The sequence below is a fragment of the Chiloscyllium plagiosum genome, chromosome 36, assembly GCF_004010195.1.
Source record: "Chiloscyllium plagiosum isolate BGI_BamShark_2017 chromosome 36, ASM401019v2, whole genome shotgun sequence".
Classification (NCBI taxonomy): Eukaryota; Metazoa; Chordata; class Chondrichthyes; order Orectolobiformes; family Hemiscylliidae; genus Chiloscyllium; species Chiloscyllium plagiosum.
The window spans coordinates 8,503,232-8,528,591 of record NC_057745.1 but is presented as its reverse complement, the minus strand read 5'-3'; the positions used below and the strand labels follow the sequence as shown (position 1 = coordinate 8,528,591).

The 25,360-nt window shown below is 41.2% G+C and overlaps 2 protein-coding genes across 3 annotated transcripts in view; one reads left to right on the top strand and one right to left on the bottom strand.

Moving 5' to 3' along the window:
- Nucleotides 1–6,273, bottom strand: part of wdr93 (WD repeat domain 93) — a 38,841-nt gene extending 32,568 nt beyond the window's left edge. Inside the window, exons 1-4 of one of the 2 annotated variants that reach the window (XM_043677235.1) lie at nucleotides 6,193–6,273; nucleotides 4,465–4,753; nucleotides 3,068–3,269; nucleotides 323–387 (exon numbers count right to left, since the gene is read on the bottom strand). In XM_043677235.1, coding sequence (XP_043533170.1) covers nucleotides 323–387; nucleotides 3,068–3,269; nucleotides 4,465–4,725 — 528 coding nt within the window. In that variant the 5' untranslated portion in view covers nucleotides 4,726–4,753; nucleotides 6,193–6,273. The remainder of the gene's footprint in view (nucleotides 1–322; nucleotides 388–3,067; nucleotides 3,270–4,464; nucleotides 4,754–6,192) is intronic. The other variant, XM_043677236.1, reaches the window with a different exon arrangement.
- Nucleotides 6,274–6,378: 105 nt separating this feature from the next.
- pex11a (peroxisomal biogenesis factor 11 alpha) overlaps nucleotides 6,379–25,360 on the top strand; it is a 28,318-nt gene continuing 9,336 nt past the window's right edge. Inside the window, exons 1-3 of the mRNA XM_043677237.1 lie at nucleotides 6,379–6,456; nucleotides 6,891–7,067; nucleotides 12,962–13,077. Coding sequence (XP_043533172.1) covers nucleotides 7,012–7,067; nucleotides 12,962–13,077 — 172 coding nt within the window. The 5' untranslated portion in view covers nucleotides 6,379–6,456; nucleotides 6,891–7,011. The remainder of the gene's footprint in view (nucleotides 6,457–6,890; nucleotides 7,068–12,961; nucleotides 13,078–25,360) is intronic.

Below are 25,360 nucleotides of genomic sequence, written 5' to 3'. Positions count from 1 at the left end.
AACTTTTCTACTGGGTCACCCAAATTAATTATCTATTAATTAATTTTAATTAGTCTTGACTAATATTTAATTAATCTCACAATAAGCAATACGGAAAGATGGTAGTGTAGTTCTAATGTCTGATGGAAGGACTTCATTCAGGAAATATTAACATATACAAGCCCATGAGACAACACCTCCTAAAGTGGGTGTGTTGAAACCAAACTTGTAATGCCTCAAAATGGATTCAGATGACTCGACACATATCAGTAGCAAACCTGATATTTTCCTGATCGCTATGAACACTCTAAGTCCATAACTGGAATCTTGGAAGATGACTTACGAATGCATTGAAAACTTTTATCAGGGAAGTGAGATCCCCATAAGAAAAAAGAAGACGTGCAACACCTGAAACACAAAAGGAAAAGTAAATAGGGTTATCAGTGACATATGAACCTATTCTTGAAGAGAATGTGTGGTGGATGTGATGCACTAATAATGTATTATAATTAATAATATTAGAATAATACAATATTAGTAATGTATTATAAATGCATGCATGTCGAGAAAACCTGCAAACACAGTAAATCAACAACGAAAACATGAATGTTGGTAGTTTGCAGCAGGTCAGCCACATCAGACAGAGAAAAATGTATATTGTAAGAAAACATATTTTCTTTCAAAATATTCTGCCTTTATCACAGCTCCTTCATCAAAACCTTGGAGCTCCCTCCATACTGTAGCACTGCAGGTGTACATAAACCACATGGGCTGCAGCGAAATATGAAGGCAGCTCACCATCACTTTCTTAAGAGCAATGATAACTGGGGAACAAATGCTAAGTTTGGCAGTTTTCATGAACAAATACAATAATTATATTCTTACTGCATATTTCCTTTTCTCAGCTTTGATGTTAATAGCAAACGGCGGGCCTTTGAGAGAACTCACCCCATGTTGGAGATGGTGTAGTGATAACATCACAGGACCAGTAATCCAGATGCCAGACTAATGCTTTGGGAAAAATAATGAAGGGAATAGATAAGAAAGAAGTAAGGAGGTTGATTTCACCGGCTGGTGAAACTAGAACTGGGGAGCATAGCCTCAAAATAAGGGGGAGCAGATTTAGGACTGAGCACAACGCTCTCCCAAAGGGTTGTGAATCTGTGGAATTCCCTGCTCCGTGAAGCCACCTCGTTGAATGTTTTTAAGGTATAGGTACGTAGATTTTTGAACAGGAAAGGAATTAAGGATTATGGTGAGTGGGCGGGTAAGTGGAGCTGAGTCTATGAAAAAGATCAGCTATGATCTTATTGAATGGTGGAGCAGACTTGACAGCCCAAATGGCTTACTCCTGCTTCTATTTCTTATGTACTATGTTCAAATCCTATTACAGCAGCTGGTAGAATTTCAATTCAATGAATAAAACATCTGGAATTAAAAGCCAAACAGTGACAACAAAAACATCACTGACTGTTGTAAAATCCTATGTGGTTCACTACTGCCTTTTCTTTCGGGAAGGAAATCTACCATCCTTACTTGGTCTGGTCGCACATACATCTTCAGACCAAGAGCACTGTGGTTAACTTTTAACTGCCTTCCAAATGGTCCAGTAACCACATAACTGATGAGTGATCATGGATGAGTAACCAATTTTGATCTTTCCAGCTGTGATGTAGGTTCATAATACATGATGATTGTTTAAGAACTTAAATTTTAAAGTGAAGAAATCAAGTTTGATTTATATTTCTATATTGTATGAGTTAAACATTGAAGGACATTCCTTTTAAGTTTCATTTTGACTTCTGTGAATAGGTTATCAGGAGTTTTACATGCATTTAAATGAGCCTTTTAAAACCATTGAGGTGAAAACGTAGAAACAAGGGTAAATGAGGGAAAAATATTGGATTGCTGTCTAGCAAGAAAGTATGCAATGATACATGTTCATTTAGAAAGGCAAAGTGCTGGTTTCTTTCAGGGTGTGTGTCGGGTAAGTGAGAACAAAGTGTGTTATTAGTTTAGTGGTCTACAAAAGAGCAGGCTGGGAAAATAATGTAGCTTAAAAGGAAACTCCAGAAGTAGAAGATTGCAAGAAGCTCAAGGTATGGAAACCCCTGTGTTTTCTCTGAAAATGTTTGAATGTCAGCAAGAAGAAAGCTGCAGAAATCAAATACAGCCAAGTCATTAGAACAAGGAACATTAAAATGAAGATAGGGAAACCTTTCACTGGTACTCTGAGTATCTGTTGGTTGTTGTTGAGGCTAAAAGTTTTCATCTCTAATTCTGATATTCATAATTAGATCATTTCAAGTAGTTCTTCAATAATGTAAACCAGACTTTTTTCCCTTGTGGGTAATAAACTTTGATGTTCTTTGTTAAAAGTACACTGGCACCATCTTGTGAGTATATGAAGTCACAATAAACAAATAGGAAAAATGAAATTTATAGTCTGTGCAGCCAGGTTGCACTTTGGGATTTGTCTTTCCAGTGTTACCATCAACTTGGCTCATAACACAGTGACACCCATGAAAGAATAATGAAAATAAATTGTACTCAGTCACTTGTATGATGGGAGGTGTGGAAAACAGCTTGGAGAAAAGTACACATCTGGTGGTGCCTCTGTCAGCTTTGTTACAAGTTTGGAATGCATATAGAATTACTGTACAATGCATAACTGTGATCAGTTGTAGCATATGTTCAACGAGTGAAAGAATAACTTAAGGGGTGCAATCAGGTATTAATAGCATCATAATTTTCCTTTGCAAGACTGCAGGATTGGTGCTCTATTCCAGAGATGAGCACATCCTTTACCTTATCTGATAGGATTTAACAAGACTCAGGGTTAGAAATTAGATATTCTTTTACTTCAAACTGTGCTGGACCCTCAGTTTATGAACAACCTTAGTGGAGCTACGAAAAATAACCCACAAGTAAACAGCCTTCAGATATTCAGGGAATAAAGATATATTAAAAATAACAAGGGGAACAGAACAGACCCCAACTCTTATTTAAAAAAAAAAGACCTTGCAAAGAGAACAGGAGAAATTCAAGCAAATAAACTTATAAATGATAAATATTTTCAGGTAAATACCCATGTCATCTAGAGCAGCAAGCAGGTACAGTTGACCTCCAACATGCCTTACTTGAAGGGCAATAATCTCCACACTTTCCATCCTCCAAAGAGATTTTATAGTATGATCCTCCTGGTTCAGAATGGCCACACCTTCAGACATGCCAGCAAAAATATTTTTTCCATCCACAATATTTGCAAAACAATTTAAATTGCCAGGAAACTGTTGAAGAAGAGAGAGAAATAACAGAAACTAAGTTATCATTGAATATTTTTCTGCCCAAAGATATTTTTGTTGCTCTAAAGTTTACTGCACAGAAATCAGAAGCAGGATTCAAAGTTACTAAGTCAACTACTGCCTGCCATTGTCTCCAGCAATGCCTCTCCCCACATTGATGAATCAAAATATAATCCACTTCAAAAAAATATTCCAGTAATATCTCCAGTATATAACAAGTCATAACAATAATTACAGCTATCTCTTATCTATCTCACACATGACAGACACATTGGTGAGATACCGCAAGACTGAGTGTGCCCATTGCACTATACTCCATTAACAACCAGTATCTTTTAGCAAATAGAGTCATAGAGACATACAGCACAGAAACAGACACTTTGATCCAACTCGTCCATGCTGACCAGGCATCCTAAATAAATCTAGACCCATTTGCCAGCATTTTGCCCACATCCCTCAAAATCCCTTCCTATTCCTATAACCATCCAGATGCCTTTTAAATGTTGTAATTGGACCAGCCTCCATCACTTCCTCTGGCAGCTCATTCAATACACACACACTTTCTGCATGAAAATGATGCCCTTTAGGTCCCTTTTAAATCTTTCCCCTCTCACCCCAAACCTATGCCCTCTAGTTCTGGACTTCCCCACCCCAGGAAAAAAACCTTGGTTATTTACCCTATCCATGCCCCTCATGATTTTATAAACCTTTATAAGGGCACCCCAAGAAAAATAACCCAGCCTAAACTGTGTCTCGCCATAGCTCAAACCCTGCAACCCTGGCAACATCCTTGTAAACCATTTCTGAACCCTTTCAAATTTCACAACATCCTTCCTATAGCAGGGAGACCAGAGTTGCACACGTATTCCAAAAGTGGCCTAACCAATGTTCTGAACGGCTACAATATGCAAAAGAAACAAAAAGTAAACAAATATTAAAGATAAAAAGGAGAGAAGAAAGAAAGTGGGATAGATGGCCCATGGGAAGAAAAAAATAAAGTAGACTTGATAAACTATTGGCTTAATTTTGTGTTGTAACGTCAATCAAGTACAGAATTTATGATCTTTGTATTTCTGGCATTGAAGAGTTATATGATGCAATCACAAACAATACCTTGCTAATGAGTACAGAAAATTGAATTGAATTGTGGTATTTGTTGGATTACAGCACATTTGCTGACCTGAACTTCCTCTATTGCTTCACGAGTCGGAGGTTTTATCTTTAAGTTTTCAGCTTCTCTTTCTGCTTCTCTTTTCTCAATGTTTTCCCAAGCATTGTCGATGATGTGTCCAATTAATTTATCAATCATTCTGAATGGTTGAGGCAATTCATCGAGCCACTGATCCGGATCCTTCAGGTAATAGTCATCTCTGTGATCTTCAATCCAATTATGTTCAGAAGGAGTTGGAATCTGTAGATGTTTTTGATTGTAGCTTAGCATTCTCTTTAATATTCACAGTCTCACAGTCCTTCAACATGAACAAAACCATTTATTAGTCAGCCCAGAGAATTTATCAGTTCTCCTTCTCTTGTTCCATCCAGCAATCAAATTCTACATTTTTCTACATTCTCAATTTAATTCAGACCTCATATCCACTCCTTCAAGCACTAATTTATACTTCCCAGTGTCTCAAAATTCCCTGACTCTTGGAGTATTTCCCCTTCTACAGTAAACTTATCACAAAATTAAGAAATTTGAGGAATAGTCAGAGAAGTGAAATGAAAGCGGAGATCAACCATGATCATATTGAAAGGCAGGTCAGGTTTGATGAACCACACGATCTACTCATCCTTCTATATCTCATGTTCTTGCACTCTTGGGTTAAAGACTTAAGGATTGAGATTTCTTTTTTGGGATTTATATTCAATTTGGCATAGATAGTTTCCTCTGTCTACCGACCATATGAATCTTAGCTGAAATGAATTTGGACAGTCTAAATCCAGTCCTTATTGGCAATTTATAATATATTTCAAATTAGTAATCTCACTCATATCACCACAAAATGGCTTGTACTTAACACAGAAATGTTTCACACTAACAAACTTGAGAATGTTATTCTGAAATGAGAATTGACTCTTTTGTTCAGCCATGTTAATTGGGGCTTTACTCTACACCTAACTGTGTTGTACCTGACATGACAATCCATGATACTGACACTGTGGGTCAAATTTACATGGTGCTAGAAGGACTGAGAGCAATGACAAGTGGCAGGAAAGACCCAATTCTTGGTCTTGTGCCCTCATTTCTAATGCCCCAACCTTCACAGGCACTGGATAAGCATGCAAAAAGGTGAGACCTCACTCTGAAATCCTACAATATTCTAATGCAGTGAGACAGAGTTGGATGCAAGAAGGCCCATGGCAGCATAAACACAGGCATAGACCTGGAGGTTAAACTAATCTGATATACTATAATCAGTGGGACATTTAAGCAACTCTTGGATAGGTAAATGGATGATAGTAAAATGAAGGATGTGTAGATTAGTTTTATCTTGGAGTAGGATAAAAGGGTGGCACAGTGGTTAGCTGCTGCCTCACAGTGCCAGAGACCCTGGTTCAATTCCCACTTCAGGTGACTCTCTGTGTGGAGTTTGCACATTCTCCTCATGTCTGTGTGGGTTTCCTCCGGGTGCTCCGGTTTCTTCCCACAATCCAAAAATGTGCAGGTTAGGTGAATTGGCCATGTTAAATTTGCCCATAGTGTTAGGGGAATGGGTCGTTGCGGGTCAGTGTAGATTTGTTGTTTCCACACTGGAAGTAATCTAATCTAAACAACATCAAGGGCCAAAGGAGCTGTACTATTCTATATATAAACGTCAATATATTCCATGGTCTCCTTTACTCGAGTGACATCAGCATCATATCAACCAACATTCTTAAGAATATTATTTTGTAAACAAAAACTTACAACTTTCTAAAATTCAAAGCCACAGGTTCAGAGCAGTTTTGACTGTTGCTTCCAGCTCAGCCAATGGGATGGATGAGGAAAATAAAGAAGTTAAAATAGTTGAGGAAAAAGATCAGGAAGAAACTTGCACCAAAGTAAAATAAAAGGCGGGGTGGTGAATGCAAAACGTCCTCGACAAGCTGATTAAAACCTCTTCAAGGATGAAGCAATTGTGTTTGATGCTGCTTGCTCACTGGTTGCTAGGATACCGGGACCGGAAGTGCGGTCCGTCCTTTGAAAGTGTCCGGGGTCTTCGTTTAAACTGGGCGGAAGGGAAGGAGAATGTCCTTAAAACTTTTTCAATCACTTTTTGTTTGAGTGACTATAATCTATTGAGAATATAGTCTAAGTCATCTTTTAAAATGCTAAAGCAAATTCTCGAATGCAGCAGTCTAATGTGTTAAAATGTTAAATTTGTAAGGGATATGTTTCCCAGTTGCTATGGAGACTTCAAGGCTCCTGGAGTGAGCTGAGCTTCAGGCCTCAGCCGAAATAAAGGAACAAATCCAATTTTATTTAATAACTTAAACCTGCGTGACCTCAGCCCGAGGCAGCAACACTTGTAACATCTGAAAGTTGCACCATTTGTTGTGTGTTTGTCTTTTTTAATTTTTTATTTATTGTGTTCCTCTTCTCTTTGCATTCCCTGCTTTTTGCAGTGTCAGCCTGTGGCCAAGTTATTGAGTTTTCTGAGTCGTTCCCTCTGGGTTCAAAGGTTCTCTTTCACAATTAATCCCAGGTCCAAGAAATTCAGCTCTTTGCTGCCACCCCTTTCTTGCTATGGATTCTTTTGTGAAATTTACTTCCCTCAGCCAAGGCAGGGAGAGAATCTTCAGGTAAGACTTCTGCAATGAAGCATTCATACTGACTATTTTTACTCCCTCCCCCTTTCTGATAGTATAAGTGTTGTATCTTCATTTACTAACTCGGGGTATTTTTGCCAAGCTGCACAGCTTTAATTTTGATATCTGTGCTTAATGTTCTAAACTTGCTTCACAATTTAAAGGTTTAACAACATTGTAAAGAAAGCAAATATTATTTGAACCTTGCCTTTTTTTATGACTGGCAGCATTTCCCCTGAGGTCTGTCAGAAAGATTTCAGTTCTTCATGTTTAATTTCATTATCCCAAAGGCTGTATTATTTGTGGCTTAATGCATGTATTTAACATGTGCTTTTGCATGCTGTTTTGTTTCTTAATGCAGTAATTGTTCAAAGTAAGTTAGACAGAATTAATCAGATTGATCTGCTTATGCTGCTTATAAACTGAGAATCCATTTGGATTTTGGAGGTTAGACTATTTTGTGTCTGAGATGCTAGATGTGTACCCAAATGCTTGGTGTTTCAGTCCTTTTCTGTTATTTTATAGTGCAAATTCATCCTCAGTGGTAACCGAGTATGTAGTTGCATTGTTGCATTGGAACTAGTGTTGTATTGGAATCCATATGAACCAAATGGAGAAGGTAGTGCACTTTTTTTGCTGTGTGTCAAACTTTACTTGGAAACTTTTTTGAGGGCTCCAAGCCCTGCCAGTACCCCCTTGTCTCAACTTAAACTTTAGTGAACATCTTTTTGCTTTTGTCAAATATCTACATTTTAATTAATGTTAGACATTTAAGCATATGGCACATCCAGGAATCTGCAGGATTTTCTACATTGTTGAAATATAAAAGTTCCAGGCAGTTGGGAAGCATGAAGTATATATGCAGCCTAAATTGATCAAACCTGCCTGTACCCCTGTTAGTTTAGAATTGAGCTCGCCCAACCTGATTTTAATATCCACGTGATTTTGTGGATCAAGTTGTAAGTTTGCTCACTGAGCTGGTAGATTTGCTCTCAGACGTTTCGTCACTATGCTAGGTAACATCATCAGCAAGTCTCCGGTGAAGCGCTGGTGTTCTTCCTGCTTGCTAGTTATCTGTCTGGGTTTGTCGTGGTGGGTGATGCCATTTCCAGTTGTGTTTCTGAGAGGTTGGTAAATGGGGTCAAAATCTCTGTTTGTTAATGGAGTTCTGGTTTGAATGCCAGACCTCTAGGATTTCCCATGCGTGTCTTTGTTTAGCCTGTCCCAGGATGGATGTATTGTCCCAGTCGAACGGATGACCATCTTCGTCTGTGTGTATGGATACCAGTGATAGTTGCCCATGTCTTTTGGTGGCTAGTTGGAGCTCATGTACTCTTGTTGCTAGTTTCCTGCCCATCTGTTCAATGTAATGTTGTTGCAGTCCTTGCAGGGTATTTTGTTTATGACTTTCATTCTGCTGGTTGTTGGTATGGGGTCCTTTTAAATTCATCAGGAGCTGTTTCAGTATGGTGATAGGTTTGTAGGCTACCGTGATGCCTAGGGCCCGGAGTGTCCGGTTGTCATCTCCGAGGTGTCTTTGATGTATGGCAGGGTGACTAGAGTCTCTGGGCTTGTTATGTCTTCCTGTTTAGGTTTGTTGTGCAGGAATCGGTGGTCTGCGCATATTGGGTACCAATAATTGAATGACAGGCTGGTGTCATTACAGCATGGCAATTTTAGAGAAGCATTTTCTATTTAAATATGATTCTGCAAATTTACAATAGGATTCAGTAATTAAGAATAGAATGTATAATTGTGTAAATTGTGACTACATGCTCTGGTCCAATTTTCCCCACACTCTAATTCCATTTAAAGTGAAGGCTGCATTCATTCTTGACTTCAATGTGCAATGCCAAAGGAGTTTGATTGGCATTACTAATAATGATGAAGTAGTAAAACCTTTCGTAATTTGAGAAGCAGAGTCAATTGGAGCATATAATTTTTTTCTGCTGTTTACCTGAGGAGCTTAGAGAAGTAAAAGTGTCGTGAGCTAAAACCTTATAAATCAATTTGATTTTCCATTATAAATGTGAACTTTGGAAGCTGAGATGGAAAGAAATCACAGGGAATATACTCATATGGTTTATATGTGATGTGTAGTGTGGAAGTGGGAGGATTGGAAGGAGAAGTTGTTGAGGGTGAGGACCAGTTCAGCTAGGCAGTTGAGGGTGTCGGTGGAAGGGTACTGGTTGGGACGGCGTGAGAAGAAGAAACGGAGGGCTTGGAGATCTTCATCGTGGCGGATCAGTGTGTGCAGGGACTGGCTGTCCATGGTGAAGATGAGGTGTTGGGGGTCGGGGAAACAAAAATCTTGGAGGAGGTGAAGGTGGTGTCCTGAACGTAGGTGGGGTGTTCCTGGACTAAGGGGGAACAGGATGGTGTCGAGGTAGGAGGAGGTGAGTTTGGTGGGACAGGCGCTGGTTGAAACAATGGGTCGACCGTGGCAGTCAGGTTTGTCAGTCGTGGGAAGGAGATAGAATCAGGCGGTGCGGGGTTCACGGACAATGAGGTTGGAGGCTGTGGATGGGAGATCCCCAGAGGTGAGGTTATGGATGGTCTGGGATAGGATGGTTTGGTGATGGGAGGTGAGGTCATGATCAAGAGGACAGTAAGAGGAGGTGTTTGCGAGTTGGCTTTAGCAGTGTAGAGGTTGGTGCGCCCCACTTGGCTGTGGGTCTGATGGTGATGTTGGGGTTGGAGTGGAGGGCTGCGTGTTGTGAGGGCGGGAGGTTGGAGTGGGTTTGTGGGGGTGGACAGGTTGAGGCGGTCAATGTCATAGCAGCAGTTTGAAATTAGGAGATCAAGGGTGGGTAACAGATCAGCACTAGGTGTCCAGGTGGATGGGGTGTGTTGGAGGCAGAAGAAGGGGTCCTCAGTGTGTGGGCGGGTGTCTTAGTTGAAAAAGTGGGCACAGAGGCGGAGGTGGCGGAAGAAACGTTCAAGGTCGCGGCGTATGTCAAACTCATTAATCTGGGACAGTAAAGGGATAAAGGTGAGGCCTTTCCTGAGGATTAAACATTCATCCTCAGTGCAGGTGAGATCTTGGGGAATGATGAAGACACAGCAAGGATGGGAGCTCAGACCTGGGAGTGCTATATTGATATGTAGCTTAAAAAATCAATAAACACACATTGGGGCTGAAGGAGGGAACGTTTTTCAGTACTTGGACAGCAAATCATATCCTACATTGTTGCCCTCTTTAACTTGGCTTCTTTTGCCAAATATGGAAGTTTTTCAAATTTGTCATGTAATGCTGTACTTCACTAACTGCATTATTAAGGCATTATGCCATATAAATACTGTGAATATAGGAAAGGTTCAGAAGCTGGGAATTTTGTTCACCTCCTGTCTGCCAAATGCCTGTTCACTACCTCAAGGCACAAGACAGAAGTGTGATGCAATACTCTTCACTTGCCTGGAAGAGTGCAGTTCCAATAACATTTGATAAGCTTGACTGCATCCAGGTCACAGTCGCCTTTGGTTGGCACCCTATTCACTACTTTCATCATTCATTTCTGTTGACTCAGATGCAGTGTAGAAGCAAAATATGCATTTTCAAGATGCACTGTAACAGGACTCAAATATATCAGGGAATTTGCCACCAAAATCCTCAAAATGCCTGTGTATTTTCAATTGGTGAGGAGACCACTCTGTTTTTATTTAAGAAGAGCGAGAGAAGAAAACTAGGGAATTGCAGACCAGTTAGCTTAATATCCGTGGTGAGGAAATGGTTAGAATCTGTATTCAAGAATGGGTAAATGATCACCTTGAAAATTTTCTGTTAATAAGGGAGAGGCAGCATGGATTCATGATAGGTAGGTCATGCCTGACAAACCTAATTGAATTTTTTGACAAGGTGACTGAGGGGACAGAGGAATGTCTACAGCGGATGTTGTTTATATGGGCTTCAAGAGGCATTTGATAATTCCCACATGAAATTTTATTAATTAAGGTAGAACCCATGGAATTGAAGACAAATTATTGACATGGCTGGGAAGCTGGTTGAATGGCAGGCAACAGAAAGTAGGGATAGTGGATAGCTACTCAAATCGGCATGATTTGACCAGTGGTATCCCACAAGAATCTGTATTACGGCTTCATTATTCACATCTATTTGTTAATGACTTTGATATTGACATAGAAAGTCATATATTCAAATTTGCTGATGACTCAAAGTTAGGCAGCAGTGCAGATAGCGTTAGATAATAACATTAAATCCAAAAAAGATATCGATAGACTAAGTAAATGGGCAAAACTGTGATAGAATTCTATGTCAGCAAGTATGAAGTCATCTATTTTTGACCGAGAAAGGAAAGAGCACGTTATTTTCTGGGTGGTATGAAGTTAAATATAGTGGATGTCCAAAGAGACTTGGTGTTCAGGCACATAGATCTTTAATATAGCATGAGCAGGTGCAGAAAATAATCAAAGCTTATCAAGTGCTGGCCTTTATGTCAAGAGGACTGGAATGCAAAGGTACAGACGTTATGCTACAGTTATACAAAACCTTGTTTAGACCTCATCTACTGTGAGCAAATTCAAGCACCACACCTTAAAAAGACTACATTGGCTTTGGAGGGAGTACAACATAGGTTTAAAAGAATGATATCTGGACGTCAAGGTTTAAGTTATGAGGTGGGATTATACAAATTAGGCATGTTTTCTCTAGAATTTAGAAGGTTATGGGTGATCTGATTGAAGTCTTCAAGATATTAACAAGAAACGACCGGGTAGATAAAAAGAAACTATTGATTGGGGATTCTTAACCATGGGGCATAGTCTCAGAATTAGTGCTAGGCTGTTCAGAGAGATGTTAGAAAGCACTAGGTTTGGAACTCTGTTCTGCAAACAGTATGGATACAGGATACAGTATCAGTAATTAAGTTTAAATCTGAGATTGATAAATAGGCCAAAGGGAGGTTTATGGATTCAGGCCACAGATTAGCCACGGTCTCATTGAATGGTGGAACAGGCTTGAAGGGGTGAACAAGCTTACTTGTGTTCCTATAACTAGTCGGAGAAAGGTCGCCTGATAAATAAAAATGACAGAATTGATGAGGAGCTGCAACTTCAACCCATATGCAGGTTCTCTCTTGCTTTGGAAGCTGATAAGTTCTCAGATCCCCTCAGTTTTCAGTTTTGTTACAGGTCTAGATATACACCAGAGGAGCAAAGTCTCCTTGTTCATTACAAATTATTTTAAGAACAGCTCCATTGAACCCTGCAGTAATAATATTGATGATCACATGTGACCAGAGAACCACAGAAATTTACAACACAGGAGGATTCAATTTGGCATATCATGACTGTGCTTTGCTTTTGCGATTGCAATCCTAAAAATAATTCCACTGCTCTGCTCTCTCTAATAGGCCTATATCTTCTTCGGCTTTAAAATTTTATATCTATTTTACTCTCCTTACAAGGTTAACTATCTGCTTCAGTTTACTCCAGCAAAGCTTCTGTGCTCATCATAACGACCTCTCTTCTCACTCTCTTTAAAGATAGTTTTGAATTGGTGGCTTTGTAGAAGTGTAGCAATTACAAAATTCTTATTAGTGATTCCTGCTAGACATTCATTATCTAAATTAAGTTCCATCAAGTGCCTCTTCATAAATCCTACAACATTTGTAGAGCTAGAACTGTTACTTGCTATTGCTTCACCTCAAGAGTCTGGTTTTGAATCCACCCCAGGATAGCAATTTCTCTCCTGTTGCAGGGTTAGTGTGAGAAATCACTGTATAACAGAACTTAAATCAGTTTAGAAGAGCTATCATTTTTTTTTTGATGCAACACATTTAAGGATAGTGCATTTGCTAAATTGTTTAATAGTGAACACTGCATGTAGCAGAAAATAAGTTGTGTGCTTCTTGCATTTTGTTTTCTTTCAGAACCATTCAGTATGCATGCATGTTACTTAATTATCTAATTCACAAGAATGATAGCAACAAGGAGCTGGTTTCAAAGCTCAAACAGTTGGAATCTAACATGAGTTCAGGACGCAAGTGTAAGTATATAACTAACTCTGGAGGTGGGAGGGATATAAAGCAGCACTTCCACTTTTCTGTTTAATAACCAATAAGGTGAAATTACTCTGAGGTTTTTATAATTACATTAACAAGTTAATATAAAATGTTTTTCTTGTGTTGAATCAGTTCAGCAATGAATACGTTTAATGTGAATGCATTAATTTCCCTGAAACATTCACATACTTCACCACTCACACATAGTTGCAGCAATATGTACCATACAAGATGTGCTGCAGAATGCATTAAGTATCTTTTGACAGCGTCTTCCAGACCTGCAACCTCTATTGCCGAGAAGGACAAGTTCAGCATATGCATGGGAACAGCACCACCTGCCAGTTCTCCTCCCAAACCACTCGCAATCCTGATTTGGAGCTATTTCATTGACTGTCACTGGGTCAAGAACCTGGCACTCTCTAACAGCATAGTGGGTGTCCCTATAACCCAAGAACTACAGCCGTTTAGAAAGGAGGAAATGCATGGTGGTAATGTTATGGAAGTAGCAGTCTGCTATACAGGCTAATGTTCTGGGTATGAATTTGCATTTCACCATGGCAGCTAGTTCAATAGGATCAGTAAAGCAATAAAAGACTAGTCTAATGGCAAACATGCAATCCAGTCAAGATTGATTCAGAGAATCATGGAATCCCGACAATGTGGAAACAGGCCCTTCAACCCAACAAATCCCCACTGACCCCCTGAAGAGTAACCCACACAGACCTATTCCCCTACCCTATTATTATATGTTTACCCGACTAATGCACCTAACCTACACATCCTTGAGGACTATGGCCAATTCAGCTAGCCTGCACAACTTTGGACTGTGGAGGAAACTGGAGAACCTGGAGAAAATCCACACAGACACGGAGAATTTGCAAACTCCACGCAGTCACCCAAGGCTGGAATTGAACCTGAGTCCCTGGTGCTGTGAGGCAAAAGTGCAAACCACTGAGCCATATGCCACCCTGTCATAAAAATTGGTTCATTAATGCCCTTTCGGGAAGGAAATCTACTGTCTTTACTTGGTTTGGACAGCTCTATGATCCTCTGAGACTTTGGTGACTTTACCTTTACCATTACCTTTACATATGACTCCAGACCCACAGCAAAGTGGTTGGTTCTTAACCGTTCTCTGGGGCAGTTTGGGATGGGTGATAAACACCGGTCTAGCTAGCAACATCCTTATCTGATGACCAGCTTTTTGTTTAGAAAGGTTGGCAGCTCACCACCAACTTCTCAAGGGCTATTAGGGATGGATGCTAAATCCTGGCCTAGTCAAGAAAGCTCACCTCCCATGAACAGCGCTCCCTTTAATTTTGTCTCTGGCTGCATAGCAGCCACCTCTAGAACTGAATGTCAGTACCACGATCAACACGCAGTTGCAGATTGCCATGCATAGCCGTTCAAAGGTTCTATGTGCATGCACAGCCAAATAACTTAGAGCGAATGCTGCTTTAAACAAATAAAACAATATCACTAAGCGTGCCAAAACCATTTGATAATAGAAAATTCCTGTTCTCTATCACAATTAAAAAATTCTTCCGGTGTGTATCCACCACAACATTGAGACTGGAGCACCTTTGTGATATTTACCTCCTACCTTGGGTCTGTATTGTTAAGAAATAATTAATATTTACTTGGCACTTTCCAATTTTCAGACTATTCCAAGGTGGTTTGTACCATTTGTTTTTCAAAAGTTGCTTCTGAAGAACAGTCCCTGATATAAAGAGGAGCCTGGTAGCCAATAGGAACCAGGAAGATCCCATAAACAGTGAATGGAAAAGATTGGTTGTTGATTGCAGAAGGTAGTGTCAAGGAATCCTTTTGCATTTACTCGAGAAGAGGTTTCGTCTATAAATACTCCAGCACTTAGAGTCATAGAGATTTATAGCATGTACACAGACCTTTCAATCCAACCCGTCCATGCCGACCAGATATCCCAACCCAATCTGGTCCCACCTGCAAGCACCCGGCCCATATCCCTCCAAACCCTTCCTATTCATATACCCATCCAAATGCCTTTTAAGTGTTGCAATTGTACCAGCCTCCTCTACTTCCTCTGACAGCTCATTCCATACATGTACCACCCTCTGTGTGAAAACGTTGCCCCGTAGGTCTCTTTTATATCTTTCCCCTCGCACCCTAAACCAATGCCCTCTAGTTCTGGACTCCTGGACCCCAAGGAAAAGACTTTGCCTATTTACCCTATCCATGCCCCTCATAATTTTGTAAACCTCTATAAGGTCACCCCTCAGCCTCCGATGCTCCAGGGAAAACAGCCCCAGCCTGTTCAGCCTCTCCCTGTAGCTCAAATCCTCCAACCTTGGCAACAACCTTGTAAATCTTTTCTGAACCTTTTCAAGTTTCACAACATCTTTCCGATAGGAAGGAGACCAGAATTGCACGCAATATTTCAACAGCGGCCTAACCAATGTCTTGTATAGCCACAACATAACCTCCCAACTCCTATACTCAATACTCTGACCAATAAAGCAAAGCATACCAAACGTCGCCTTCACTATCCTATCTACCTGTGACTCCACTTTCAAGGAGCTATGAATCTGCACTCCAAGGTCTCTTTGTTCAGCAACGCTCCCTAGGAGCTTATCAAGAAATGTATTAGTCCTGCTAAGATTTGCTTTCCCAAAATGCAGCACCTCGCATTTATCTGAATTAAACTCCATTGGCCACCTCTTAGCCCATTGGCACATCTGGTCAAGATCCTGTTGTAATCTGAGGTAGCCCTCTTCGCTGTCCACTACACCTCCAATTTTGGTGTCATCTGCAAACTTGCTAACTGTACCTCTTATGCTCGCATCCAAATCATTTATGTAAATGACAAAAAGTAGAGGACGCAACACCGATCCTTGTGGCACTCCACTGGTCACAGGCCTCCAGTCTGAAAAACAACCCTCCACCACCACCATCTGTCTTCTACCTTTGAGCCAGTTCTGTATCCAAATGGCTAGTTCTCCCTGTATTCCATAAGATCCACTTGATTGTCAACTGAGGTTAGGGAATAGAATTTCTGCACCATTGACAAGTTGAGTCTGAAATTGGCTTGAAATTGCACTTGTTAAACTTCAAGTTTCCCTTTAAAATTGATTTTCAGATTTACAAATGTCAAATCTTCCATGAGTGTGCGCAGGTGAGCAAAGGAATATTTATGAACTTGGATCCCAAAACCGAAGGAAAGAAATGTACTTTAATCGTCAATTCCATGAAAGTGACTTGCTTTTCTAAGAGAGGCTCAAAAAGTCATTTGGAATGATGAACTTATTATTTCTTGGAAAGGCTATGACTTAAGCCAAATGACTCGAGCTAAATGCTGAATGTATACAAAGTTAAGTTTTATGATCTACAGATATGGATGGTCACTAGCCGGTTGAGTTCAGAAGAAGTTCAGGTTTTAGTTTGTAGATGTGTCTGGATTGAGAGTTTGCAGAAATCGCCAATCCATCAGAACTGGGAAGAAGTCTTGAGCTGTTTCAGCAGCAAGTGTGGCTAGAAAGAGTTTGTTGAGTAAGAAGTTAAGGTGTAAAGATAGGGGTGACACTTGATTGGGTTTCAGCTTCTGTGAAAGGTAACACTGGGAAAACGACTGAATCTTCTTATTGTTTATAATAAGACTTTTCTAAGTTATCTTCTTTACAGTTTTTTAATGTTTATTTTGCAAAATAAACTTTGCTCTTTAAGTATACTGGTAGACTTGTATGAATATATTTCTAAACCACCATCCTATACAAATAGAAAAGAAAAATAAAACTTATCTATCAAACCAGGTTTCACTTTCACATCTGACGTGTCCAGTATTATAATCAGCTGGGATCATAACAAGTATAATGTAATTATTCATTTTTTTTGTTTTTAAAAGTACAGCTGAAAATGGGTTTACCGCTAAAGTTCAACAGTTAAGCACCCTACTATAAAATCACTGAAGAGAGTCGAAAACAAAACTTTTATTTTATTCATTCATGGGATGTGGACGTTGCTGGCTAAGTCCTAATTCTCTGTCCCTAATTGCCCTTGAGAAGATGGTAAGCTGCCTTCTTGAACCGCTGCAGTCATTGGTGTCTCTGTATTCCCCCAACTGCTGTTAGGAAGGAAACTCCAAATTTTCTCCCAGCAACACAGGAATGGCCAGATATTTCTAAGTAAAGATAGTGAGTGGCTTGGAGGGGAAATTACAGGTGATGATGCTCCCATTTATCTGCTGCCATTGTCCTTCCAGCTGGTAAAGGTAGTGGGTTTGGAAGGTACTGTCTAAGGAGCTTTGGTGAATTTGTGCAGTGGATTTTGTAGATAGTACTCAGTACTGCTACTGAGCATTGGTGGTGGAGGGACTGAATTGTGTGGATGTGTTGCCAAGAAAATGTAATTCTTTGTCCTGGATGGGAGGAAAGAGAGAGAGTTTTCTTGATTTTTCTTTGCTGCGCAGGCCCACTACAAGCCATGGTCACCTGTCAAGCATTTGTCCCTTAGCTCAGAACTTAGCAGCTCCATAATATCTGCTTTTACTCTCACTGTTCCAGGAGAAACAGATAATTGAATACAACCGACAATGTGCATCAGTAAAATGACTTTTAAAATGACAGCAGTGTTATTTGCACAGTCTGCTAGATAATGTCATTTATCAGTTCAAAAATGAAGGAAAGGAGAAAGATGTGATCTTTACAAATGGTAAAGATCTGACTGGAGAAGTCAGCCAAAGTCGCAGCCAGATGAGCGGAGACAATGGATTAAAGCTCTACGTCGTAATCTGACTAAATCTAAGGTCAGTTAAAGAGCACTTTAAATTTGAAGCTTCGAGTCAATACCTTTTAAGTTTTTTGTTTTGTTTTGTTTGATTTCATCCTTGAAGTTGGAAAATTGGGCAATTGAAATTGCCCTTGAAACCAACTTGTCTATTCTGGTGGCTGATACAATGTGAAATGTGGTTGAAAAGGCATAAGATGCATGCAAGTGCTGTGATATATCAAGAGGTCGTCAGAAATGACCTTGTCAGTTCTACAAATGATCAGGTTAGAGAAGCCATGAGTAATATCAAGCGCAGTGCCTATTAAGTTAAGGTAGAGAAATTTGTATTGCGGGAGCAGTAGTTTAAGTGAACTTGGAGGATAACAAACATGGGAAACAGAAGTAAGGATTAAAATAATTAAGAATACATTTTAATAGCACCTTTCTCAATCTCAGGATGCCGCAGAGTGCTTTACCGTTAACATTTCACCTTTGAAGTGAAATCTGTCGGGATATGTGAGTATACAGCTTAAATTGCTTTTAGTACTGGTTTTCTTCAGTTCCTGGAGGTGTTTGGAGAGGTCAGGAGGTCACATATTTGGGGCAGTCGTTTTACTACTTGGGTAGTTTCTCCCACCCATCCTCCTTCCCTAACTAAAATAAAAGTTTTGTGCGTCAGTTGGTAAGGTGACAAGTGTTTTCTTTCAAGTGTTTCAATGTTTTTTTTCAGCAGTCTATTTGGGAGTTTAGAATAGTGGGAATGGAGGTTAGGGCAGTTGAATGTTCCTCCTCCAGTATGTGGGACGTAAGGCCGCCTAGTGTCCCTGCTGACTTCATTTGTAGTAAGTGCACTCGACTCCAGCTCCTCAAGAACTGTATTAAGGAGCTGGAGCTAGATGAACTTTGGATCATTCAGGAGGTGGAGGGGGTTATTGAGAGGAGTTACAGGGAGATAGTTACTCCACAGCCACGTGAAGAAGGTGGATGGGTTACCATCAGGGATAGGAAAGGGAACCAGCTGGTAGTGTAGGGATCTCCTGTGGCGGTTCCCCTCAACAACAAGTATACCATTTTGGATACTGTTGTGGGGGGAGGGAACGATTTACCAGGTGTAAACAATGGGACACAGGTCTCTGGCGCAGAGTCTGTCCCTGTTCCTCAGAAGGGAAGGGGGAAGAGGAGCAAAGCTTTAATCATTGGGGTCTCCATAGTTAGGGCGACAGATAGGAGGTTTTGTGGGAACGAGAGAGACTCATGATTGATGTGTTGCCTCCTAGGTGCCAGGGGTCGTGATGTCTCTGATCTTATTTTCGGGATCTTTGAGGGGGAGAAGCCCCAAGACATGTTGACGTAGCCACCAACAACCTAGGTAGGAAGAAAGTTGGGGATCTAAGACAGAAATTCAGGGAACTAGGATGGAAGCTTAGAACTAGTACAAACAGCATTGTTATCTCTGGTTTGTTGCCCATGCCACATGCTAGTGAAGCGAGGAACAGGGAGAGTGTGGAGCTGATCACGTGGCTGCAAGGATGGTGCAGGAGAGAGGGTTTTGTATTCTTGGATAACTGGAGCTTTTTCTGTGGAAGGTGGGACCTCTACAAACAGGATGGTCTTCATTTGAACCAGAGGAGTACCAATATCCTGGGGCACGGGAAGTTTGCTAATACTCTTTGTTGGGGGGTGTTTAAACTAATGCAGCAGAGGGATGGGAACCTGAATTGTAGTTCCAGTGTACAGGAGGTTGTCGGTAATGAGGTCAGGGATAGGTTTACAAGGTCATGAGAGGGCACCGGCAATCAGGGTGTTGGTCTGAGATGTGTGTACTTCAGTGCCAGGAGCATCTGGAATAAGGTGGGTGAACTTGCAGCATGGGTTGGTGCCTGGGATTTTTGTTGTGGCCATTTCAGAGACATGGCTAGAGGGAGGACAGGAATGGTTGTTGTAGATTTTAGGATTTAGATGTTTCAGCAAGAACAGAGAAGATGGTAAAAGAGATGGGGTTGCGGCATTGTTAATCAAGGGTAGTATCCCAGCAGCTGAGATAACGTTTGAGGACTCCTCCACTGAGGTAGTTTGGACTGAGGTTAGAAACAGGAAAGGAGAGGTCACACTGTTGGGAGTTTTCTATAGGCCTCCAAATTGTTTCAGGGATGTAGAGGAAAGGATAGCAAAGATGATTCTCAATAGGAGCGAGAGTAACAGGGTAGTTGTTATGGGGTCTTTAATTTCGCCAATATTGACTGGGAATACTATAGTTCAAGTAATTTAGATGGGTCAGTTTTTGTACAATGTGTGCAAGGGGTGATGCCATATTGGGTTTGGTACTGGGGAATGAACCCGGCCAGGTGTTAGATTTGGAGGTATGTGAGCATTTTGGCGATAGTGACCATAATTTGGTTATATTTACAATAGCAATGGGCAGAGATATGTATATACTGTATGGAAAGAGGTATAACTGGGGGAAAGGCAGTTATGATGTGATTAGATGCATGGGATGGGGAAGGAAACTGCAGGGGATGGACACACTTGAAATGTGGAGCTTATTCAAGAAAAAGCTACTGTGGGTCATTGATAAGTATGTATCTATCATGCAGGGAGGTATTTGTCAAGAGAGGGAACTGAAGAAGTTGAAGCTCTTGACAAGACAAAGAAGAGGTCTTATGTGAGGATGAGGCGTGAAAGCTTAGTTAGGGGGCTTGAGAGTTGTCTGTTAGCCAGAAAAGATCTAAAGAGAGGGGTAAAAAGAGCCAGGAGAGGACGTGAGAAGTTGTTGGTGGATAGGATCAAGGAAAACCCTAAGGCCTTTTATAGGTATATGCATCCTAAAAGAATAACTAGAGTAAGATTAGGGCCAATCAAAGAAGTAGTGGGAAGTTGTGTTTGGAATCTGAAGACATAGGGGATGTGCTTAACGAATACGTTTCGTCAGTATTCACATTGGAAAAAGGCAATGTTAGTGAAAATACGGAGATACAGGCTACAAGTTTGATGGGATTGAGGTTGAGAAAGAGGAGGTTTTAGCAACTTTGGAAGATCTGAAAATAAATAAGACCCCTGGGCCAGATGGGATTTGTCCTCTGATTCACTGGGAAGCCAGGGAGGAGATTGCAGAGCCTTTGGCTTTGATCTTTATGTCACCATTGTCGACGGGAGTAGTGCCAGAAGACTGGAGGATAGCAAATGTTTAAGAAGGAGAGTCGGGACAACTTTGGTAATTATAGGCCAGTGAGCCCTACTTCAGTTGTGGGTAAAATGTTGGAAAAGGTTGTAAGAGATAGGATTTACAATTATCTGGAAAGGAATAATTTAATTAGGGATAGTCAACATGGTCTTGTGAAGGGTAGGTCGTGCCTCACTAACTTTTATTGAGTTCTTCGAGAAGGTGACAAAACAGGTGGATGAAGGTAAAGCGGTTGATATGGTGTATATGGGCTTCAGTAAGGTGTTTGATAAGGTTCCACACGGTAGGCTATTGCACAAAATACGGAGTTTTGGGATTAAAGGTGATTTAGCAGTTTGGATCAGAAATTGGCTAGCTGAAAGAAGACAGTGTTGTGGTTGATTGGAAATGTTCATCCTGGAGCTCCGTTACCAGTGGTGTGCCGTAAGGATCTGTTTTGGGACCACTGCTGTTTGTCATTTTTATAAATGATCTGGATGTGGGCGTAGAAGGATGGGTTAGTAAATTTCCAGATGACACGAAGGGAGGCAGATTTGTGGATAGTGCAGAAATATGTTGTGGGTTACAGAGGGGCATAGATAAGATGCAGTGCTGGGCTGAAAAGTGGCAAATGGAGTTTAATGTGGAAAACTGTGATGTAGTTCACTTTGGACGAAATAACAGGACTGCAGAGTACTGGGCTAATGGTAAAATTCTTGGCAGTGTAGATGAACAGAGAGATCTTGGTGTCCAGGTGCACAGTTCCCTGAAAGTTGCCACCCAAGTTGATAGCTGAAAATGTGTTGCTGGAAAAGCGCAGCAGGTCAGGCAGCATCCAAGGAACAGGAGAATCGACGTTTCGGGCATAAGCCCTTCTTCAGGAATTCCTGAAGAAGGGCTTATGTCCGAAACGTCAATTCTCCTGTTCCTTGGATGCTGCCTGACCTGCGCTTTTCCAGCAACACATTTTCAGCTCTGATCTCCAGCATCTGCAGTCCTCACTTTCTCCATCCAAGTTGATAATGTTGTTAAGAAGGCATATGGTGTGTTGGCGTTATTAGTAGGGAGATTGAGTTTTGGAGACACAAGGTCATGCTTCAACTGTACAAGACACTGGTAAGGCTGCACTGGAGTATTGCATACAGTTCTGGTCAATGCATTATAGGAAAGATGTGGAAGCTTTGGAAAGGATACAGAGGAGATTTACTAGGGCGTTGCCTGGTATGGAAATAAAGGAGGAGAAAGTAAGGACTGCAGATGCTGGAGACCAGAGTTGAAAATTATGCTGGAAAAGTGCAGCAGGCCAGACAGCATCCGAGGAGCAGGAGAATCGACGTTTCGGGCATAAGCCTTTCTTCAGGAATGAGGCTGGTNNNAGGTGAGGATGATAGGCCAGAGACGGGGTGGGGGCGGAGAGGTCGGGAAGAAGATTGCAGGTCAAGAGGGCGGTGCTGAATTCGGGGGTTGGGGCTGAGATAACACCCGAATTCAGCACCACCCTCTTGACCTGCAATTTTCTTCCCAACCTCTCTGGCCAATCACCATCACCCTCACCCTCATCTCCTTCCATCTATTGTATTCCCAGTGCCCCTCCTGCAAACTCCCACCCACCCATCCAGCCACCTTTTATCTCAGCCCGCATGGCACACCAGCCTCATTCCTGAAGAAGGGCTTATGCCTGAAACGTTGATTCTCCTGCTCCTCTGATGCTGCCTGGCCTTCTACGCTTTTCCAGCACCACACTTTTCAACTCTGGTATGGAAATAAAGTCTTACAAGGAAAGGGTTGAGGAACTGAGACTGTTTTGGTTGAAGAGAAGAAGATTGAGAGGTGACTTAATTGAGACCTATTAGATAATCAGGGGGTTAGCTAGGGTGGACAGCGAGACCCTTTTTCCTCAGATGGTGAAGGCTAACACAAGGGGACAAAGCTTTAAGTTGTAGGGTGATAGATTTAGGACAGATATCAGGGCTGATTTCTTTACTCCGAGAGTAGTGGGGGGGGTGGAATGGCTTGCCTGCAACATTAGCAGACTCGCCAACGTTAAGAGCATTTAAATGGGCATTGGACATACATATGGACTGGTGTAAGTTAGATGGGCATCAGATTAATTTCACAGGTTGGTGCAACATTGAGGGTCGAAGGGCCTGTACTGCGCTGTAATGTTCTATGAGTACAGTTGTTGACATATCGGCAACTGAGTAGTTTGTTTGTGTTCACCAAATCTCCACAAATAGCAGTATGAAAATGATTAGGTAATCGGGATTAGTGTGGATGATTAGAAGATGCGTACTGATCAGGACACCGGAGATTATTCCCCTGCTGCTCTTCTGTTTATTGCCATAGGAGTTTTATGTCAACCTGAGACAACAGACAAGGCTGTTAATTATATAAATTATGGTCAAGTATAAACAGCTAGAGGGCAGCAATTGGATGCTTTATTGAACGCTTATAAAGTGACATGTATTAGCATTAGTGTAGAAGGAGAGTAAGGTGGTATACATTTCAAATTTTCATTGTGAATAAATTGTGGGCCATGCTTTATCATCTCATTCAAAAGGCAGCATCTCTGTCTGTACATCAGTCTATCACAGGGCTGTTTGCTGAGGTTTTTGTGCCCAAAATCCTTGGAATTGGGCTTGAACCTACAACATCTTGCTCTGAGGTAAGAGTAATGTAGACTGAATATCAGAGCTGACATGCAAAGTCACTCATAGTGCAGGCAGACAAAGGAAAGGAGGGTGGATAGTGAAGAACATGGGACAATTTTCCCTGAGCATAGGAGGCTGAAGGGTATCCCTGATTATATGTGGAGGGTTATATAATCATGAGGGACATAGACAAGGTGAGAGGCGAAAGATTTGAAAGGGACCTGAGGAGAAATGTTTTCACATTCAGCATGATTTGTATGTGAAATGAACTGCCAGAGGAAGTTGTGGATGCAGGTACAGTTACAACATTTGGACAGGTGTTAGGTTTTTTTTCCCGAGGTTTCTCACACGATATGCAATGCGCACACGCCAGCTTCTGCAAACAGTTAAAGCCTGTACAAGCTAGGTGACTCTCTTTTGACCCTCCTCGCAGTTGTGTGAAGTCAAGTCAAAAGAGGTCCAGAATCAAGGAAATTCATCCCCTTTATACAGGTCAGTTGGCTTACAGGTATTCTGGCCACTCACCCCCACCCCAATAATCGCATGTTACCTCAGATCTATTAGTAGGATGAGGTCATCCTTGGAAATAATGTAAATGTAAATGCCATGATCCTGGGGAATCGTTATGCAGATGATTTCCTGACTCAGTGATTCCCCAAGACAATGTAGGTATGATATGTCCTAGTTTCAGGGGATGGCTATGAAAGCATTTCTGAATGGAAGGGAGTGAATGAGAGTTTAATTTGATAATAACAGGAGAGTAGCAGTAAATGGCTGCCCAAATGAAGTGGAAGTCATCCACATTCCCATATGAATATCATCCCCACCCACTTAGAACATAGAACAATGTTGGCGCCTGCGATGCTGCGCCAACCTGTCAACTAACCTAAGCCCATCCCCCTACACTATCCCATCATCATCCATGTGCTAATCCAAGGATTGTTTAAATCTTCCTCGTGGCTGAGTTAACTACATTGGCAGGCAGGGTATTCCATGCCCTTAACAGTCTGAATAAAGAACCTGCCTCTGACATCTATCTTAAATCCTATCACCCTTCAATTTGTAGCTATGCCCCCATGTACAAGCTGTCCTCATCATCTTAGGAAAAATACTTTCACTGTCTACCCTATCTAATCCTCTGATCATCTTGTATGTCTCTATCAAATCCCCTCTAGCTGCCTTCTTTCCAATGAGAACAGACCCAAGTGTCTCAGCGTTTTGTCTAAGACCTTCCCTCCAGACAAGGCAACATTCTGGTAAATCTCGTCTGCATCTTTTCCAATGCTTCCACATCTTTTCTGTAATGGGGCGACCAGAACTGTACATGATATTCAAAGTGCGGCCGTACTAGTAGTTTGTATAGTTGCAGCATGGCATTATGGCTCCTGAATTCAATCCCTCTACCAAAGAAACCTAACACACCGTATGCCTTCTTAACAGCACTACCAACCTGGGTGGCAACTTTCAGTGATCTGTGTACATGGACACCAAGATCCCTCTGCACATCCACACTACCAAGAATCTTTCCATTGACCCAAAATTAAAGCTTCCAGTTATTCTTCCCAAATTGAATCACCTCATATTTATCAGCATTGAACTCCATTTTCCACCTTCCAGTCCAATTCTGCAGTTTATCCAAGCCCCCCTGCAACCTGCAACATTCTTCTACACTGTCCATTACTCCACCGACTTTAGTTTCATCTGCAAACTTACTAA